We start from the raw sequence: 19,819 nt of genomic DNA, 5'->3' as shown, positions 1-19,819 counted from the left end.
TAATTAATTTTACTTCCTTAGCAGAAATAAACATTAGATCGAAAAAATGTTAGTGTATAACAGGAACCATTTGATCCAAACAATAAATGGATCCACAGCTCTCAAAATGTATAGTTTTCTTTGTGAGAGGTCACACAATATAAACTTTATGAGTAAAATTTGGTCCAAACTTTTAAAGCTTTTCTTTAAAGGAATGTGCAAAAGTTAATTACAAAGTACAATAACTATAAATGTATACACTAATTGTACAAAATGTAAGAAAAATAATGGATAACAGTGTTGGGCAGTGGCGGCGATTGGGCAAAAAGATTGTTTATGTATGTGGAGTGTAATGTTCTAAACGATTTTTTTCTGCATTTGAAATCGCGAAACAACTCAGATTTGGCATAAAATGTGAATTGTGGCCCTTTTTGCGAAATTCAGCACATTTTATGTTTAAAAAACATTCCGTGTGTTCTAGGCTTTAAAATCTAAAATTTACCTATTAATGCACATAACGTACACGTTTTCCACAAACTTTTATCCTCCCAAAAAAACTATGGTGCGTGCATAGAACAATTCCGACAGCTGTCGGCCTCCGTGGCAGAGTGGTTAGCACAATGCGCTACGACGCCAGAGGTCCCAGATTGATTGATTGATTGATTTGGTGTTTTAAGTCCCCTTTATGTACAGTAAAGCTAATCGGGACTGGACCTACAGTTTAAAGTGGGATCCGAACCACTTGTGCCTCCACCGGGTATCGAACCCGGGACCCCAGGTCACAGATTCGAATCCTGCCCTGGGTATGGGTGTGTGTGTGTGTGTGTCATCTTGGTGGAGACACATAGTGGTTCGGACCCCCCCTTTAAACTGTAGGTTCAGTCCCGATTGTCCTTCCTGTGCATAAAGTGGACTTAAAACACCAACTCAATCAATCAGTCAATTCCGACAGCCACATGAAAACAAATGTAAATTAATGTTCATCACGATTTTTCGCCTTCTATCGGAACGTATCCTCCTGGTTCGAATCCTGGCCTTAGCATGTCAGTCTGAGGTTGAAAAAATCTGCCCGTTATGGTCGGAAGTCTTTTACCATGTGGCGAGTGGGTGTCTGAAAAACTTGACCTTGAACCGCCGATTCACAAGTAACAAACAATAGGATAGATTTGCATTTGATCGGAATATTTTCTCCAAGGTTGAAGTGTGCATTTTCGCCAACGAGTTTCTTCCAAACTTCGTGGCGCTTGGTACTCTACAGCGATAACCTGTTTTCATTCGTCGAGAACAGAGCATTGAGTTGAACACAAGAAGTCAATGTGTTCCGTCCAGTGTTGCTAACCTTCTCGACGAAAAATCTCTGTTAAAATGAATGCGAAATTCAAGCTTTGGAGCAGGTAATATTAACGATCTTAGCAGCAGGACCGTAGCCAGGCAGGGGCCTTAACCCCCCCCCCCGGCACTGTCATCAGCACCCCTTGACATTAGGTAACACTATTTTGTATAATTTGAAGACTGAAAATTTAGACAGCTCACAACTTTAAGGATAAATTCACAGAACATGAACAGCAGCTATTACTATTACACTCGCTCATCTTGTTTATGAGCTGACGTCTAAGTATCTGCAAGTATTTAGAAGATTATCTAGACTTTGTAAGTCCTTTCATGCGGGAGCTTCTTTATCTGTACCTTCACTGCCCCTGATTCGGTCTCCATTTAGACAGAAATCTGTGACTTTGATGTCATCATGCGAATTTCCTTTGCATCTGCATCAAGGGCCAACAGCTCCCAAGTTTTGGGAACGAAGTTGCTTCGGCCGGGGGTGGACTGTACTGTAGGCACTGTGATTGAATACTGTGCATTTTTTGTGTGATATAAATATCTGTATCATCTAAAGCAGTATGGAGTGTGTAAGGGATGATTTCAGATCCCACTTTAAACTGAAGTTCCAGTCGCGATTAGCCTTACTGCGCATAAAGTGGACTTAAAACACCAAATCAATCAGTACCAGTACATTAACACTTCAAGAGATATTTTAAAAGATGTAGAAAAATGTAGTATTTGTGTGATATTTATAAATTTTATGTAACGTAATGACCCCTCCCCCAACACATACAATTTACCTTAATTTAATACTGTTAAATTTTTAAAAAATGGAATTGGTTTACAAAGCCCCCCCCCGATAACCCGTGAGTCCCCCCTGGAGATCAATTCTAGCTACGGGCCTGCATAGCAGTGGCAACGAGTTTCAGTAACCCACTGTGAAAGTGGTGCAGATACAGGACGATCTATTTGGAGACTTTAGCCCCCCCTACCCCCCTCGCCACGAAATATCCTCGAAAATATCAAAATTATGGTTATCATCAATTGTTGACTAAAAATATTATGTTGTGATGTATTTTCGTATTTAATTTTTTTTTATTTTAACGTCGCTATTCTGCCAATTTTGACTAATTGGTTGATCGTAACGATAAGGATGAATCGTTATTAGTTAAAACACGAAAACTTTTCATCTACAGGTCCGAACCCGAGACCTTCTTTGACAAGACCATGTGATGTGCGTCTACGTGTAAACAACGATAGTCTACATTCTACATGTAGACTATTTTATACACGTAGATGACGTAATCTATGTAAACAACATGGCGAAAGGTGATAACTTAGCAAAGAGCGCCGTGGAATAAAAAGAGAATTATACTGCGTATCAGTTGCTGATGTGTAAGAAGAACTTTTCATACTCTTTTTTCCAAATTCGAACAATTTTTCACCTAGGAAGAAACCTAATATAGGAAATATTCTAGTGTTTTATGCGAAAAAGACCACTCTTGCCTCACGACTGCCATCTTTTGTTGTTTTTGCACACTATTTATCTTCTTCCATAGTTGATAATAATAGAGAAGAGAAATTTTGTTGTAAATAGGGTTCTTTTCATTTCGTTAGGAACCAATATAGTTGAAAATGTCAATTTCCTTTCATCAAACACTTGAAAATTAATTTTAATGCTCTTTAGATTGTCTACGTATTCTATGTAAACTACAACCCAATGTAATCTACGCGTAGATTACGTGTAGACAACGCATGTAGACGTAAACTTATAGTCTACGGCACATCACTTACCATAAGTCGACAAGTTAGCGTGTTCGTAAACTCTTCAAACATGAATGCTCAGCCCAGCACTCGAACGCAGAGCATCTTTCTTTTTTTTTCTTTTGTACATAAATGATTTACCATTAAGTATACAGAATACAAAGATTTTGTTGTATGCAGACGATATTAGCGCCATAGTAAAGGGAAGGGAAATGATGTGAACGAGTTAAAAACCAACATTGGAAAAAACAATGAGAAAAATGAAATCTTGGTTTAACAGTAACAAATTACTATTGAACGAACAGAAAACAAATTACCTTCTTTTTCACACTAAACAAAACAGTAAAACTAAAGATGTAGTAAAGAATGGCCACCTTCCAGTAACATTAGTTAGCGAAACAAAACTTTTAGGAGTAACTATAAATGAAAATCTAAATTGGTGAAACCACTTAAAAATACTTGTTAAAAAACTAAATTCCAAAATATTTGCACTGAGGATATTAAGACATACACTTAATACAAATTCTCTGATTCAGGTATATAATGCAATGTTTCATTCACTAATAAATTAATAAATTACGCAATATAATTTTAGGTGAACTCACCGACAAGTTTAGAAGCATTTAGAAAACAAACGCCAGCCATAAAGCCTAGGGAATCGTGCAAAACGTTGTTTAAGAAATTCAAAATATTAACCCTCCCTTCAATGTACATATATGAAATTGCATTACATGCGAGAAAAAGTATTATGCTACGAAGTTCAATAGAACTCACATATAATACCCGAAATAAACATGTTCCAAAGCCATACTTCACCAGGCTAACATTAGTTCAAGAAGGTCCCAATAGATGGCAATCACAATATTCCATAACCTACTAAATGACATAAAAGCAGAAAATATGACAAGGTTCAAAAGCAAACTTTTGTTAAATCAGGGATATTATTACGCTAGTGAATACTTGTAAATTATGCAAATTTTGTAACCAAACTTTTTGTCTGAATTGTACTGAACCCTCCAAACATCAATGTATATGGTTTATATGGAGTAATAAAATTAAAATTCAAATTCTCTACCTTCAAAACGGTTTCAATAGAACCTCCACATGTTGAATGATTGATTTGCTTTATTTTACTTCGCTTTTGTGCTACTTTTGGCTAATTTGCGAAGATGGAGATGAGTGATGATATGATGAAATTGATGAATGAACACTCACAAACACCCATGCCCAGGCCGAGATTCAAACCCGGGACCCCTGGCGTCGTAGCGCGATGTGCTAACCACTCCGCCAGGGGGGCCTGCCCCTTATATTGTGAATGTCCTAAAGTGCAGTAGGAGGTTCCGTGGAGAGCCAAGTGCAGGGTTAAAGAATAGTTTAAAAATACGAAATTTCAAGATTGAAATAAATTAATTAATTTTCGCGACGTTGAAGCAGTAAATGAAAATATCAATCAGTGGTTCTCTAGAAGCATCCTCTCTCAGTGGTCGGGTAGAATTTGATTTGTTTTTTGTCGACTGATTCTCGAGATAACCGTGACCAAAAGTTACCCCATAAGCTTACACAGCCTTGTGGTTGGCGACACTTGTTAAATTGTAACCAGTGCTAGACGTATTATTGCAGGGTTGGCACCACTGCTCCGCTGAAAGAGAAAGTGGAGTCCACTCCGTTCCCGTTTGCAGGCATTATCTTGTGCATGACTTCTGTCCCCTTTGTCGCCATTTTCTTTCCTCGTTATTCTTTTAAAAAATGGAAAACGATAATGTTTCCTTCCACACGTATCGTATGCATAGCTGTGCGTGCTGGTCGTAGAACAAATTATTCCCAGTTGTTTTTCCCAGTTTCACTGAATTCGTACGTCCCTGTAGATACGGCTTGATACCATGACGTCCTCAGTTTTCTGTCATCCGAACAATAATGTTGTTTTTTGTTTGTTTTGTTTTTGTTTCTTGTTTTTGTTTTTTTTACCTCCCAACTGTTTGCTTGAAATTTATGTTTATTTACAATTGATGTCAACCTTAGAGAATGAGAGCCCAAACATCGGCTCCTGGTTGTTACAAATGTTGGATGAGAGTCCCAGCTCCAGGAGGACATTGCTAACCCCACCTTCGCTACTAGCTACTCGCCGGACAGTAGCGCCAGAAGCAACGATTTTGTGGCACACGTACAGGATTCCCTTCTGGTTTCTCTTCAAGACAGTCACAGTCACGTCGTCGCCTTGTAATCAAGGGGTCCCGGGTTCGATACTCGGTGGAGGCATATAATGGTTCGGATCCCACATTAAACTGTAGCTCCAGTCCCAATTAGACTTACTGTGCATAAAGTGGATTTAAAACTCCAACTGCATCAATCAAGCTACGGTAATAGTTACAATGCCGTCGTGTAGTGCCTTGTATTATTAAAAAGATACTACATATGTATTTACATATTTAGCACATGTTTACTACATATAAATCCATTCCCTGCTGATGACGTAGGCGGTGTTAAGTACAGGGTCTTCGCAAATTAGGCCTTTTTTTAATGAATTAATACACGGATATGTAGCTTGTAACAACTGTTTCAGTACCTGTCCAAGTTTCATGGAAAATTTTTACAGGTACTCTGTGACTTTCGACGGTAACACGGTACACACCCCACATGTAATCAACTTCTGCAAAGGTCTTGGCTAACGTGCCCCTGTTGACCTACTAGATAAGTGCATCTCCAATTCAGGTTTTCAATTCTGTTATGATCCACGGTCGGACAGGAACGTAGACGGTATTTTCCACAGATCACCACATGGTGTAAGGTTCGGAGACCTCGCTGGCCGTGTAATTGGTCCTCCACCACATGAAAACGACATCCTACCACCGACGCTACTGTCACACAGCGGTAAAATATTGCATCACAAACCTTTAATGTGAAGTGATGTTTGAAGAGGTATCTGTAATTTTATCATAAGTCCTTAGTAATGTCATTTAAAAAGCATTGAGTTAATTTATAAAGACCGCTTCTCTCGTAGCGCGAGGTGAATATTACGTTAGACACATAAAGAAGTTGCAGTAATGAACGAAATAACTGGTACGATATGCCAGAGAGCCTGGTTAGAACCCTGGTGCAGATTTTCGCTACTGGTATGTGAACCAAAATAAAATAATGTAACACAGTTTTGAAAAGAAATAATTCACAGTTTATTTTTTTGAGGCGGAAATGTATTTACGTTCGTGTACCGCCCTCTGTGATCCCCCCCCCCCCAGGTGCCTTCACTTCGACTACATGAATGCTTTGTTTACGTTCAAAGTAAACGCAAACGTAGGTGTCATGCATGAAAACGCGATATCTACCAGCATTGCCGTTACTACTGTGTATTTTTAACCGTTGTACACGCACAAGAAATACTACGTTCGAACCACGCCAATTTACCGCCAGTTTAACCCACATTTTCGATATTGCTATCCATGACCTACGACAGATGACCTTGCACGTCTCTGCAACAGGCCTTGTATATAAGAAGGTGTTGGCTAGGTCGGGAACAAATTGAATAGTACACTTGACGAAACATACTTTCAATATGTTAAAATAAAGTCAAAGGTCGATGACGAAGAGAATATTAGGAAAATGTTCCCATTACCATGTTCAATCACTCAATTTTATGGATTATGAAGTTCAAAAGCTAATGTACAGATGGCAGCACGAGGAGACAATCGCTGATCCAACATCACCACACTTTTATTCCGTAACAAAATCAAATGATGGTAGAAGAAAAGATGAACAAAAATAACTCTGAACATTTTACCTATTAGTATCTTAGCTACCGACTGTAATTTCAGTAGACTTTTGAAGTATGTTTAAGTGTCTCAGAACACCATTCACTTGATGAACGAATATAAAAAATTGTGCAAAAGTTCATTACGTGGTGGTGTGATTCTCTCCTCGGGACATGGACTGGTCAGCGAGTAGTATTGTATGGAAATTTTATTGGTGAGTGGACAACGTGAGTGGTCTCATCTGACAGATGCATATGATGACATTGCTTACGACAGCTTGTGTAAAGTCCTTGGATAGGATGCAAGGCCGCACTTAGAATAATCCTGGTCTGCAGTAACACAAGTTGTTGATTGACCAGAACCATTATAGTAAGTCTATGACGCCTCACGAACGTTGCTGGAAACATGTAACGGAAGAAAAGTAAGGAAATATACATAAAAACACATTCATGGACACGTGAACACATACATAGATGGTTGGAGAATTCTTAGCATTTTATAAAAGGGAAATATACCCACAATCGGGGTTGTGCAATTACGCGTAGACAAAGGTTTTCTACATGACGCAAATTTCGCGTAAGAAACGCGTAAAATACATATAGAACGAAAAAACTAGAATCAAACGTAAGAATTAAAAGGAAACTTGGTTTTTCCGTTGGTTATTGTTATGTATGGCAGTTTGGCAGAAGCAGAAAACCAAAAAAGTATTTAAAAATCTTTCCTTCGAAATTTGTATGTGTTCTTAGATTGAAATTTTACAAACAAAAATAAGTAGTTAAATTATCACTTCAATACATTATTATACTAGCACGCGTTCATTTCTAATTGTCCCCATGAACAACATATTTTCGCACTATTTCTACTTTCCAATCAGTAGCGTGTTTTTAAATATAACGTATAACAATTAACAATCAACGTGTTTTTTGTAATATAGTTATGTATTCATTCATTCATTCATTGTTTTGTGCCTAATTGGCAGGTTTTTCACTGCAATCTCCAGCTTTCCCTGTTCTCTGCCTTACGCTTCGTAATAGCATACGACCCAGTTAATTTAATGTCATCCATAAGCTGATATCTCTTTCTTCCACGGACTTTTCTTCCTTCAACCATTCCCTCCAAGGCATCTCTTAGCAGGCAGTTTCTTCTTAGACAGTGTCCTAACCAGTTTCTTTTCCTCTTCTTGATGGTCTCCAGTATAGATCTTTTTTCACCAACTCTTTTCAGTACGGCTTCGTTTCTTACCTTGTCCGTCCATTTTACACGCTCCATTTTTCGCCATGTCCACATTTCAAAAGCTTCGAGTCGTTTCTCTTCATTTCTTCTCAATGTCCAGGTTTCTGCACCATATAGTGCTACACTCCACACAAAACATTTCACTAATCTCTTCCTTAGACCTATGTCCATGGGTCCACAAAAAACATTTTTTCTTCTATTGAAAGCTTCTTTTGCTATTGCGATTCTCATTTTCACTTCTTGGTTGCAGCTCATGTCACTGCTTATAGTGCATCCGAGGTACTTGAAGCTATCCACTTGCTGGATTCTTTCACTGTTTGCTCTCACATTAATATTCCTTGGTTTCCGTCCTATAACCATTGCCTTTGTCTTCTTTACATTAATCTTCATTCCATACTGCTCACAGCTGCTGTTTAACTCTTCTAACATACTATTTATGGTTATTTCATCCTCAGCGAATAATGCCATGTCATCAGCAAATCTTATGCAGTTTATTCTTCTTCCTCCCAATTTGACACCTCCTGTACCCTGGAAACAAGTTTTCACTATATCTTCTAAATAGATATTAAACAAAGTAGGCGATAGGCAGCATCCTTGTCGTACTCCTCTTCCAATTTCACAGCCTTCTGTCATTTCGTCTCCTGTTCTCACTTTAACTCGTTGATTCATGTATAAGTTGCTTAGAAGTCTTCTCTCTTTCCAATCTACACCAATTTTCTTCAGAATTTCTAAAAGTTTAACCCAATTCACTCTATCAAAGGCTTTCTCCAGGTCTACAAATACTACAAACACCTCCTTTCCTTTCTCTAAATATCTTTCCCCAATGGTCCTCAGTAAACCAATTGCATCCCTTGTACCTCTTCCTTTCCTGAAACCAAACTGTTCTTCCTCTAACTCGCCACTGACCTTCGAGTATAGGCGTCTGTTCAGAATTCTTAGAAGAATTTTTGCCGAGTGAGATATCAAGCTGATTGTCCTGTACTCAGAACATTTTCTGGCATTGCTTTTCTTCTGCAGAGGTATCAAAACAGTCTCCGTGAAATCTTGTGGCCAATCCCCTTTCTCATAGATTTCATTGCATAAGTGCAGTATTTCTCTTTTTCCATCTCCCAGGCATTTGATAAGTTCAACAGGAATTTCATCAGTGCCCGTTGCTTTCCCATTCCTCATTTCTTTGAGTGCTTGCTCAAATTCTTCATTCAGGATATAAAGCAATTTGAAGCTCGGCTAAAACTTTGAAATCCAATCCAAATAAATTGTCGTTAATCGTTATGTTGTACTTGTGCAAGACGTATATATCAACAGGTTTCTCATTGTTTTAAAAATATGTGAAAGAACGGTTGTATTTTTAAATATCTGTTAGTGAAGGTGAGGGCGTGAGGTGGCTACATAAACAATCTTCAGAAAATATCGATTTTGTGCTTAAATATGTTAGAAAATGTTTAAAATGTAAGATAATGAAAGTACTTTTTACATTACTAACTTACGAAAGAAGATTGTTTTTTTTTACATCTGCGTAAAAAGCTGGTTTTCTACGCAAAGTAAATTACGTGTAATTTACGTAAAAAACGTAACGAGTAAATTACCTTGCCAGCCCTGCCCCCCTACACATTGCGTCATTCCGTGAAGACATATGGGCACTGGCGTACGCAACGGGGCGAGGGGGGAACATCCTAGATATAAAATAGTGAATTGCAATTTTTCTAGATATTATTAGAATGATTAAATCAAGAAGACTTAGGTGGGCAGGCCAGGTGGCACGAATGGGAGAGGAAAAAAGGATTTACAGGATTCTTGCTGGGAAACCTGATGGTAGACCTGTAGGAAGGCCAAGACGAACATGAAGGGACCTAAAATAAATGTGTAAGGATGGAAAAGATTGGATTGATCTTGCCCGGGATAGGGACAGATGGAAAGCTTTTGTTGCTGCAGCCATAAACCTTCGGGTTAGAGAAGGCTAGAGAGTTAGTTAGTTAACAATTGTTCTAAAAAGAAGAAGTACTTTGATCTTACACTGTCCATGGAAGAGTTTTTATTACACGGACGGGTTTAAGTTACAGTAGTGTAAGTCACTTTTTTAGAAAGAAAAACAGTCTGACTCACAGCACTTTGCTGATCAACACAGCAGCTGTTTCCTTCATCACTAGACCTTAAACTGCCATCTGTTGATAGTTGAATGAATCTCTTATTTACTTCACGTTTTCTGTTAACAGATTGGCTTGTATAGATCTGCTTTCTGTGTCTAAGTCTTTTTTTAAAAAAAGCACACTGGCACACTGGGTCATATTAGTACACTACATTACATTAGTGTATCGTAGAAAACACACGCAGGAATTACACAAAGCAGTGATACAGTGATTTACTACATTTAATGAAGCGTAATTCGTGATGTTTGCAATCGGCTAAATAGATGTTCCGATGTCTTTGCAGGCACAAGACGTTTCTTCCGCATGGAATGGATCCCCATGGCAAAATTGTGGAGGCGAGTGTCCTGATCCTCTGCGACATACTCCTGGTCATCGTCTTCTTCATTGGGACGGCCTCGAACATTATCGTCCTCATAGTCTTCTACAGACGTCCCGGTCTGCGCACTCTTTCAAACAGGTGAGCGAGTCTTATCCAACTACCAAGAGAAATGCAAATTACAAATTAACGTTACAGTATCTATCACATGTTCATTGCGTATGGTACAAGTAAGAAAGTTCACTTTTTGTCATCTTTTACACTTTTAAATACTGAGTTGCAGTACGCAATAAAAATCATATGGTAAATTTCGAAAATGAATGATTGTCGGTTATCGGACAAGAGAACCTTGTACATGGAAAAACATCTCTCGACTTCCAATGAACTTGACTTGAAATGAACAATATCACTTGCTGTTAAGTCACTTTCAATTCCATAGAGTGCGAATTGCTTCCCTGACAAAATGTCCGATACAGAGCACAAAACTTTGTACCCCTTGTTTTTCAACAATGATCCGTTCGGCGACAATGTATTTACTGATAGAGGAGGAAATCACATTGTTAAACAACAGCTTGTATCAGCAATACTGCACAGAACACAAAACTTTGTACCCCTTGTTTTTCAACAATGATCCGTTCGGCGACAATGTATTTACTGATAGAGGAGGAAATCATATTGTTAAACAACAGCTTGTATCAACAATACTGCACAGAACACAAAACTTTGTACCCCTTGTTTTTCAACAATGATCCGTTCGGCGACAATGTATTTACTGATAGAGAGGGAAATCACATTGTTTGAGCTGAATTGTTACACAACAGCTTGTATCAACAATACTACACAGAATTTCTTTTTTTCTTCAAACACGGTCGTTGAGAACTGCGCTGAAGGAAATGAGACGAGAGTCGGGAACTTCCCTCCTTCAAAGGGTTACATTTGCATGTAAAATGCCCCTTATTTCACCAAAATGTAGAAAAATGCATAAGATGACTTTTAAAAGGCCGAAAAATGACTGAGTCTTATCCAAACGTCTTCCTTGTTTTGAGTGATTGATTTTACTTCTCTTTTCTGCCACTTTTGGATAATCGCGAAGTTGAGGATGAGCGACGACATTGTGAAATTGATGAAGGAACACTCACAAAGCTCACCAATGCCCAGGCGGGGATTCGAACCCGAGACCCCTGACGTCATAGTGCGATGTGTCCACGAGGGTTGTTAAAGGTTCAGGAATTGTAAATACATTCGATTCCGGTCCGGGAGAGAAAATCAGAAAGCGGAAATGGGCTGTGGACCATAAATTAGGGATGAGACCGATTAATCGGTACTCTATCAGTATCGGCCGACATAGGCATATCGGTAAAATTACCGATTATTTTACCGATCCGATATATCGATAAATATCTGATAATTTAGTGCAAAATTCTGCCATTTTGTTGTAATTTTTATGGATAATCTCCATGCCCTAATTTCTAAAAAATTAAATGTCTAAATATGCAATTTCTTTTTCACTGCAGTCACCTTGAGACACATTTATTAAGGAGGTCAATGAACCTTTCAGGTTCAGGATCGGTAGAATATCGGTTATCGGTATCGGTAAATTTTATATCGTTACTTTATCGGTATCGCCCAAAATTTCATATGGCCCATCCCTACCGTAAATAAACTTTTTATTTTTAAGGTATTTAAATTCGGTCCCGGAACCATCCTTCCGGATCAATTTAAATACGGTCCAAAAAAAAAAAGGTAAAGGTAAAGTGCTCCCCTGTGCTTAGCACAACGCCATGAAGGCGTATAGGGGGTGTGGGGGTAACGCCCCACACTTTCTTGATCCGGTCGTGAGTGGGAGTGATGTGATCAGCATCACGCCCGTGACCGCCTTTACCCCCCAGGGTTTCCCCCAGGTACCCATGTTATTCGACGCTGGGTGGGCGCCGGAGCCGCTTCCAACGTTAGAAAAGTTCCCGGTCCAAAAATCCGGTCCAAGTTCGGTGTTGAAATGAAACAATACGCAACTTGGACCGAATTTAAATTGTGCATGAAAAAAGATTCCGGTCCTGTTACGGAACCAATTAGAATTTAAGGGTTCCTTGATCTTCAACAACAATGGTGTTAAACACTCCTCCACGGAGGTCGGTTTCAATTAGTATAGTTCATAATTATAGTTGTTCTAGTGATCTAGGATATATGCTTTTCAAGGAACCTTTGTAGTCATGTAAATTGAATTTTGGGGGTTCCAACACAACCCGATCAGCCACCTAGACTGTACGCTATGTTCTACTACAATCCATAGAGTACAAATCTCTAACCATTCGATATCTACAATGTCCAGATCAGATCCATGGATATTATGGATATACATTAGATATCCAGTTAGAGATATCCAATTCTAGATATCCATTGGACGTCTGTGGGATATCCAGAACTGGATATCTGAAACTCAACCAATTCTAGATATCCAATACGTAGCCCAAGCGTGTATAGAACTGGCTATCCAAAAATCAAATTCTGTATATCCAAATCAGAGCTATATCTTGTCTAATACTGAATAACTGAAACTCATCAAATTCTGGATATCCAATGCATTTCCAGATCTGGTCCAACACGGATATCTAATTGTCATACAAATCTGGATATGCAATATGCGTGACCAAAACTAGATTCTGGATATACAAAACGTAGTAGCTAAGTTGTCAAAAATTGGTATTTCCAATAATGGACATAAATAGGGGGGGGGGCAAAGACAGTATATTTCCCTTGTAGATAAGATTTAGCATAGTGCGGGGGCAAAAGTGACGAAAAGTGGGGGGCGCCGCCACACAAACCTGTCTAGTTTCAGAGTGACTACTTGCTTATCTCTTGCCTCAAATGAGATCAACCACACGCAGTTTTTAAGCCAGTAGATGCAATTCCTTTCCCAACTCTTGTTGGTGACACGATTACATTTTAATCCACGTTCTTCTTCTTGGAATCGTTAATTTTGACGTCAAAACACCTCCGCACGTGGGCAGATCACATGGAAGAGGCAGATAAGTGCGTGCCAGGAGATCGGATGGAAAAATCCACCCGAGTGGCATTCGACAGGAATTGCCAGAGCCTCGATGCGACGGAGTGTATGCCACGAGGTTGCACCAATGCCCACTGCCGTACCAGACGCTGCGTGGCACAACCAGACTGCGCGTCATCTGCGAGGCAATAACTCAACATGTCTGTCGCAGTCCTTCAGGCCAGGAAACAGAAACCAATTCTGCGTAGAAGTTTCTCATTGGACGATTTGTTAGTCGCTTAAGCCTGATGTAAACTATCAAGATGTTGGATGTAGGAAATATAAGCAAATGCAACAGAAACTAGCTCAGCGCACTACGACGTCAGGGATCCCGGGTTCAAATCCCGGCCTGTTCATGGGTCTTCTTCGTGAGAGTCAATCAGTTTCATCACATCATCACTTCTCATCTTCGCGATCAGCCAAAAGTTGCAGAAATGCGAGGTAAAATAAACCAAATCAATCGATATGTTACATGCCTAACATTTTGCGTGGGGGAAGGAATTCACGCAAAACTTGAGCAATTATTCCAACTTACCCAATTTAAAGACCGACCCTTGAAAAGAGTATTTTCTCGTGTATTTGATTACCACATGACAATTTTCCTCATGCAATGATGTAACGTCATCGAAAGATCCCGGTTCGATACCTGGTGGAGGCACATTGCATAGTGGTTCGAGTCCCACTTTAAACTGTAGGTCCATTCCCGTGTAGCCTAGCTGTGCATATAGTGGACTTAAAACATCAATTCAAACTGAAATTCAATTCAAGTGTGTGTGTGTGTGTGTGTGTGTGAAGAGGGGAGGAGGCGAGGGAGTGACACTTCACTTCCAAAAACTCATCAACCCACTCTTTCCAATAACCTTTTCAATCAAGTATTTTCCAACAGTAACATTTCGATGAATTCTTCACAGCAAGTTTGACTACCAGATGGCGTAGTCATTACGTCATCGGCTTGTAATTTAGAAGTCCCGGGTTCGAAGCCCGGTGGAGGCACGTGAAGGTTAGAATCGCGCTTTTAAATTGTACGGTCTGTCCCGATTAGCCTACCTGTGAATAAAGCAGACTTAAAATAAACTTTGCACACCCAACTCCTACAGCACACTGACGATTCTCGTCATGCAATGTTGAATATGTTTATAAATCCACATTACGCGGGGCTTCCCCTACTTTAAGTCCAGTCTCGATTACTCTATCTGCACAAAGTGAACATAAAACAACAATTCAACATTTGAATCCAATTTGTGCACATATAGGCTAATCGGGACTGGGCCTACAGTCTAACATGGGATCCAAATCCCTGTGCAATTCCTTGACCGGGCATTGACCCAGGAACCCCTTGATTACAAGACGACAACTCATGCAATGTGGTTACCACATCGCCTGAACTGTCATTCAAGCAAGGTGGTGCAAATATCAAACAGAGACTAGATCCAATGTAACCACAAGCCTACCAGATTATGCTGTGCTAGACTATTGCCTCGAGCGTATAGGACGGAATATCATTTTAATGTGACAATAATCTTAGTATACGTAAAATATCCGCCTTGGTAGTTTCAGCCCACAATCATCTGTTTCATTATCATGTATCACTGTATTGATAAGATAGACTAAGGTATATTTTAACATGGAGTGATGACTATGTTTACTTAAATTTCAATTTCACTGCGTCTTTCATCTCACGATCCATATTCGAGTGCCCAATATCACAGACAAATTACGGTTATACGTGCACTGCTGTGCTTCGAGTGCATATCCTTTGTTTTGCCTGTTCGAGCGTTACGAAGAAGCTCACAATTCGGCACGCTATCTAGCGTCGTCCGTGCGAACTATTTGGCGCTCTAGCGAAACCCTCTCGCTGCAGTACTTTAGTGTGTACCTCCAAATACAATGTCTCCAACATCATCTCGTCCCACTTTGAATACGATTTTCTTGATTTTAAAGCACAGATGTTAATTCATTAGCCAATTACAACTGTTCATGTGGTTAATGGCTGTTGCTTGTTTCTCGTTTCAGATTCGTCATCAACCTTCTGGTGACAAACTTGCTCTCCTGTTGCGTGCTTCTGCCTCTGGTGCTCCTGGACAACTTCCGAGGCCATGACGACGAGCCCTTCCGCGCCATCTGCGCCCTTAGCGAGGGCGTCTCCTCGGGGCTGTGCACGGCGTCCATCCTCGCAGTCCTCCTCATCGCAGTGGACCAGTATTTCGCCGTCGTGGACCCTTTGCATTACCAAATGCGGATCAACAAGCTCCGCTCTGCCCTCATGATATTCGGACTGTGGGTGCTCGCCCTCGTGATGGGGGCCCTGGGCGCCCTGGACGTCGATAACCCGGCGAGCATGTGGCACGCGTGCGGCGTCGAGGGGAGCTACTACGCATCGTTGACCCCCTCGGCGCCGTCCTCGTCGGCATACTTGGCGTCGGCCAGCTTTACCACGCTGTACAGGACTTGCTTTAACATTGCATTCTCGGTGGTCGTTTTCCTTGTGCCCGTGTCCCTCCTGTGTTGGATTTATGTGAGGATCTACTCGGCGGCGCATCGGAACAGTCAAAGGGCGAGGAGGAACGGATCTAGTCCCACCGGTCACGAACTGTCGCACTTGACGGTGGATGTTCCTAACAACGCCCAACCCTTGATCCAGCTGCAGGTCGTCAATGCCGGCGGATCCCCCAGCAACAGTCCCGGCGCGACGATGATCACGCCGACGGTCTCCAGATGCCCCTCCCGCGCTGCAAGCGTTCGCAGCACCTCTAGTCAGTTTGTGAACTCTTTGAAGTACCGCATTTCCAATGCTAGTCTCTTCAGATACCGCGAAGAAGCGCGTGCGGCGCGGATATCTGCCTTGGTGATCGTGATGGCCCTCGGCTGCTGGCTGCCCTACTTCGTAACGGTGCTTCTCCACGCTGGGCTCATGAGTACCGTCGTCCCTCACTACGTCGACGCCGTCAGCCTCACCCTCCTCGCCGCAGGAGGCCTCGTCTCGCCTTGCCTCTTCGCCTACAGGAACCGTAGACTCCAGAGGGAGGTTCGTAGACTCTTCGGGCTACGCGGTAAACCGAAGCAGCAGAATCAGCGCCCTCCGAGGAACTACAGCCACACGGCACTGGAGCTCCTGTCCAGCTTGACGGAAGGCAAGCTAACCGGAAGCTCCAGACCGAGCTGCAGAAAGTTCCTGGTCACCGTGTACGGCAGGTCAAAGTGGAACAAGTCGTCGGACAGAGCGACGTGCGACTTCATCCCCGAGAGCGCCCTCAACGTCGAGACCTGTCGGAGCTCTTTTTCCAGCGGCACCACGCAAGGCACCTCGTCCACAGACACTGACAAACACGACAGCGAAGACTGAACCTGCGTGTGTGTTCCCGTGTGTGCGTATATCCAGTGTGTGCATCCGCAGTGTAGTATTATGCAACGGGCATTCATTTCATGTGCCAGATCTTCACAGATGCCAAAACACTTTTAAAATAATTTATTGTTGTAAGAAGAGGACCATGGTCGGCCAGTATGTACGCGCATAATACATACAACTTACAAAGGTACAAATATGTTGTGTGAATAGCAACACACCACAACAACCCATCTCGTTAGTACATATAAGACTGCTTTATGTCATCCTAAAACGAAGTATTTTTGGATCATTATTAATTTTTTCATCAGTAATTTAATGTATCATCTGCGTATAACCATGTCGTGTATCATTGATTCATCATTTGACAAAATACTTAGTATTTGACAAACAAATGCTTTAACTAAATCATTATTCCATAACCTTCATTGCTTGAACGTTAACCTAACTCATGTGTTTTATGAAACTATGGTGCTTACAGTGTCCACTACCACGACTTATTTGGAACACAAATCGTAAAAAAATTTTATCATAAAGTGGACCATTCTACAATCACGAACAATAGTTGGAGTACATTCTCGAACAAAACAACTCCAACAAACGTTTGCTCGATTCTTCATCATTTCTCCTTGTACAGTCAGCGTCAAAAGTGTTTGTATTTAAGTACCAGAAAAAAATTCACAGTTGGCTCTATTGGAAGTATTACTTGTATGTGTTGTACAATCCAGTGTGATAAGGGTTGACTATTTACACGGATGCAGCCTTTTTACAGGACCGCAAACATTTTTGACGCTTACTGTACAAGAAGTGAATGCAGAAATTCATATGCTTCATCTCTGTAACCACCGAACAAAGTACGCTTTTGGTATTACGATTGTTACTTGGTAGTACTTCATGAAAACTTCACTCATTCAGTCGAACTTTCTCAAGTATTTCTTGGTGCATTTGTTATTATTTTGTGTAAAATGATATTTTTTTTGTAAATAAACTAACATATATTTAAATACATACCAAGTTGTCTGTTCATTTAATCAGATGCATAAGGACACGAACAAACGTGTGTAATGTGTTCTAGTATTTTAACGACGTCTGAAATTCTGAGTGTGTATTGAGAGTTCTCTCTAAATATACTTTTGCCAACTCAACCTTTCTGAGTTGAAATCGGTTCATTATCATAACTACCACGCGTAGTATAAAATAAAATATAATATGTACAAGAATTATACGGTGTATGTTTCGATTTTATATGTGGATAAAATACTAGGAGAGTAAAATAGAAAAACCTTAAAGTCGAATGAAAATTGTAGGACGGACTGTATACAGCTCGAATTTACATGAGATATCAACTGTTTAGTGTTGCCCACGAGACGAGACGAGACGAGACTTTGGTCTGTCCCGTCCCGTCTCGTGAAAATGCTGTCTCGTCTCGAAAATATTCGTGTGTCCCGTCTCGTGTCCCGTCTCGAAGGGTTCTGTCTCGTCTCGTCCCGTCTCGTTTTCTCCCGTCTCGTCTCGTAAAAATGATCCGGGATATCATGCCAACAAAACTCAAAAGTAACAGAAACACGAAATATTTTTCCGGAAAGTGGGATAAAGCTCCAAATATTTTACCCATTGCGTGGTGAGAATAAATAAGGTTCGTTAATCATGAGGACATTAATATTCAAAATGCAGTTTGTTGTTTACTGATTGCTAGGTATCTTATGAAATCTACCTTGTGGTTTTTCTCGCTTCATACAACTGTCTATCCATCGTACATTTATACCAAGTTTGTTAGAACCTGTCCCGTTTCCCGCGCTAGCGATCGCTCGACAGTTTTGGTGCCAATGAGAAACGAGAAAAAAGTCGTCTGCTGGGCAGCGAGGAGCGAATGGAAGCCAGAAGAGAGGAGCTTACGTAGACGTTGTTGCCACGTTGCGTATTTTAATTTGCTGCCTGGCTTTGGCTTTCCCCAGCACGGAGTTCAGGCGGTCTTCAGCAGCAACACCGCTTGGTTTATGCTAGAAAAGCCAGCGATCAGCTACCGCGGGAAGCATATTTACGGATCCCACTCAGTTCAGCATAGGAGGAACAATTCTTGCTCCTGATTGGTCGACTTTGCGGAAGTGACCTAACACACTTGTCTTCTGCTGGTATTTTGAAAGCAAGACACGTATTCTGTAGCCACACGATGTATTTGTTGAAAATGTAGCCTAATGAGAATTGTAAAATGTACACTATTTTCTAAAAAAAATAATGAAAATGCGTATTTTTATTCTGATGGTACGTTCATCGGAAGGTAACTGTAGCTAGTAGAAAATAAAATCCATTCATTTAAATCGTCAAATTAATCTTTAAATTTTCGAACTTAGTGAAGCTTTGTAAGCAAAATAATTCTTGTACGTCCTTTGATTTGAGTTTCATTTTTCTATCTGCGAGAGAGAAAGCAACATAGGTATACTTGGAATATTTTATCAAGTACTGTACAGTAGTACTGTAAATTACTGGAATAATGCCTGCTTCTGGCAAATTTGAATAGCTAATTTGAAATTCCCATGCCAAGACACATAAATGAAATAAATAATTTACAAGTTTCAATGTAAATCGTGAGATGGTACATACATAATTATTTGTACATTTTTTCAGGAAAAAAATCAGCGGCTTCAAAATATTTATAGAAACCTTGTATAAAAATGTTCCTAAAATTTAATGAAGTTTATTTAGTGAATTCTTATTCAGAATTTGTACACACCATTACCTTACATACCAAGATTTGAGAACCGTTTCTCCAGAGTGTCTGACATGCCACTGTTGATTTCTAGTTTGCAACTGCAACTATATAATTTCAAAATGTCCACTAGTGCTGGAGGTTTATTACCTTCGCACTTCATAAATTGTTGTTCGTGAATAAAAAAAACTGATATGGAGTCTATACAGAATCTATTTGGTGAA

At 40.3% G+C, this 19,819-nt stretch overlaps 1 protein-coding gene across 1 annotated transcript in view; it reads left to right on the top strand.

Annotated features, from left to right (window-relative positions):
- The window catches only part of LOC146002332 (5-hydroxytryptamine receptor 1B-like), a 61,048-nt gene extending 43,156 nt beyond the window's left edge, over positions 1-17,892 (top strand). Inside the window, exons 2-3 of the mRNA XM_083140061.1 lie at positions 10,470-10,643; positions 15,559-17,892. Coding sequence (XP_082996187.1) covers positions 10,495-10,643; positions 15,559-16,888 — 1,479 coding nt within the window. The 5' untranslated portion in view covers positions 10,470-10,494 and the 3' untranslated portion in view covers positions 16,889-17,892. The remainder of the gene's footprint in view (positions 1-10,469; positions 10,644-15,558) is intronic.
- Positions 17,893-19,819: the final 1,927 nt, after the last annotated feature.

Source organism: Lepisma saccharinum, chromosome 18, assembly GCF_977018435.1.
Source record: "Lepisma saccharinum chromosome 18, izLepSacc3.1, whole genome shotgun sequence".
Lineage (NCBI taxonomy): Eukaryota > Metazoa > Arthropoda > Insecta > Zygentoma > Lepismatidae > Lepisma > Lepisma saccharinum.
Note: the sequence above shows the minus strand (reverse complement) of the source record. Positions and strands in the feature narration are given on the sequence as shown.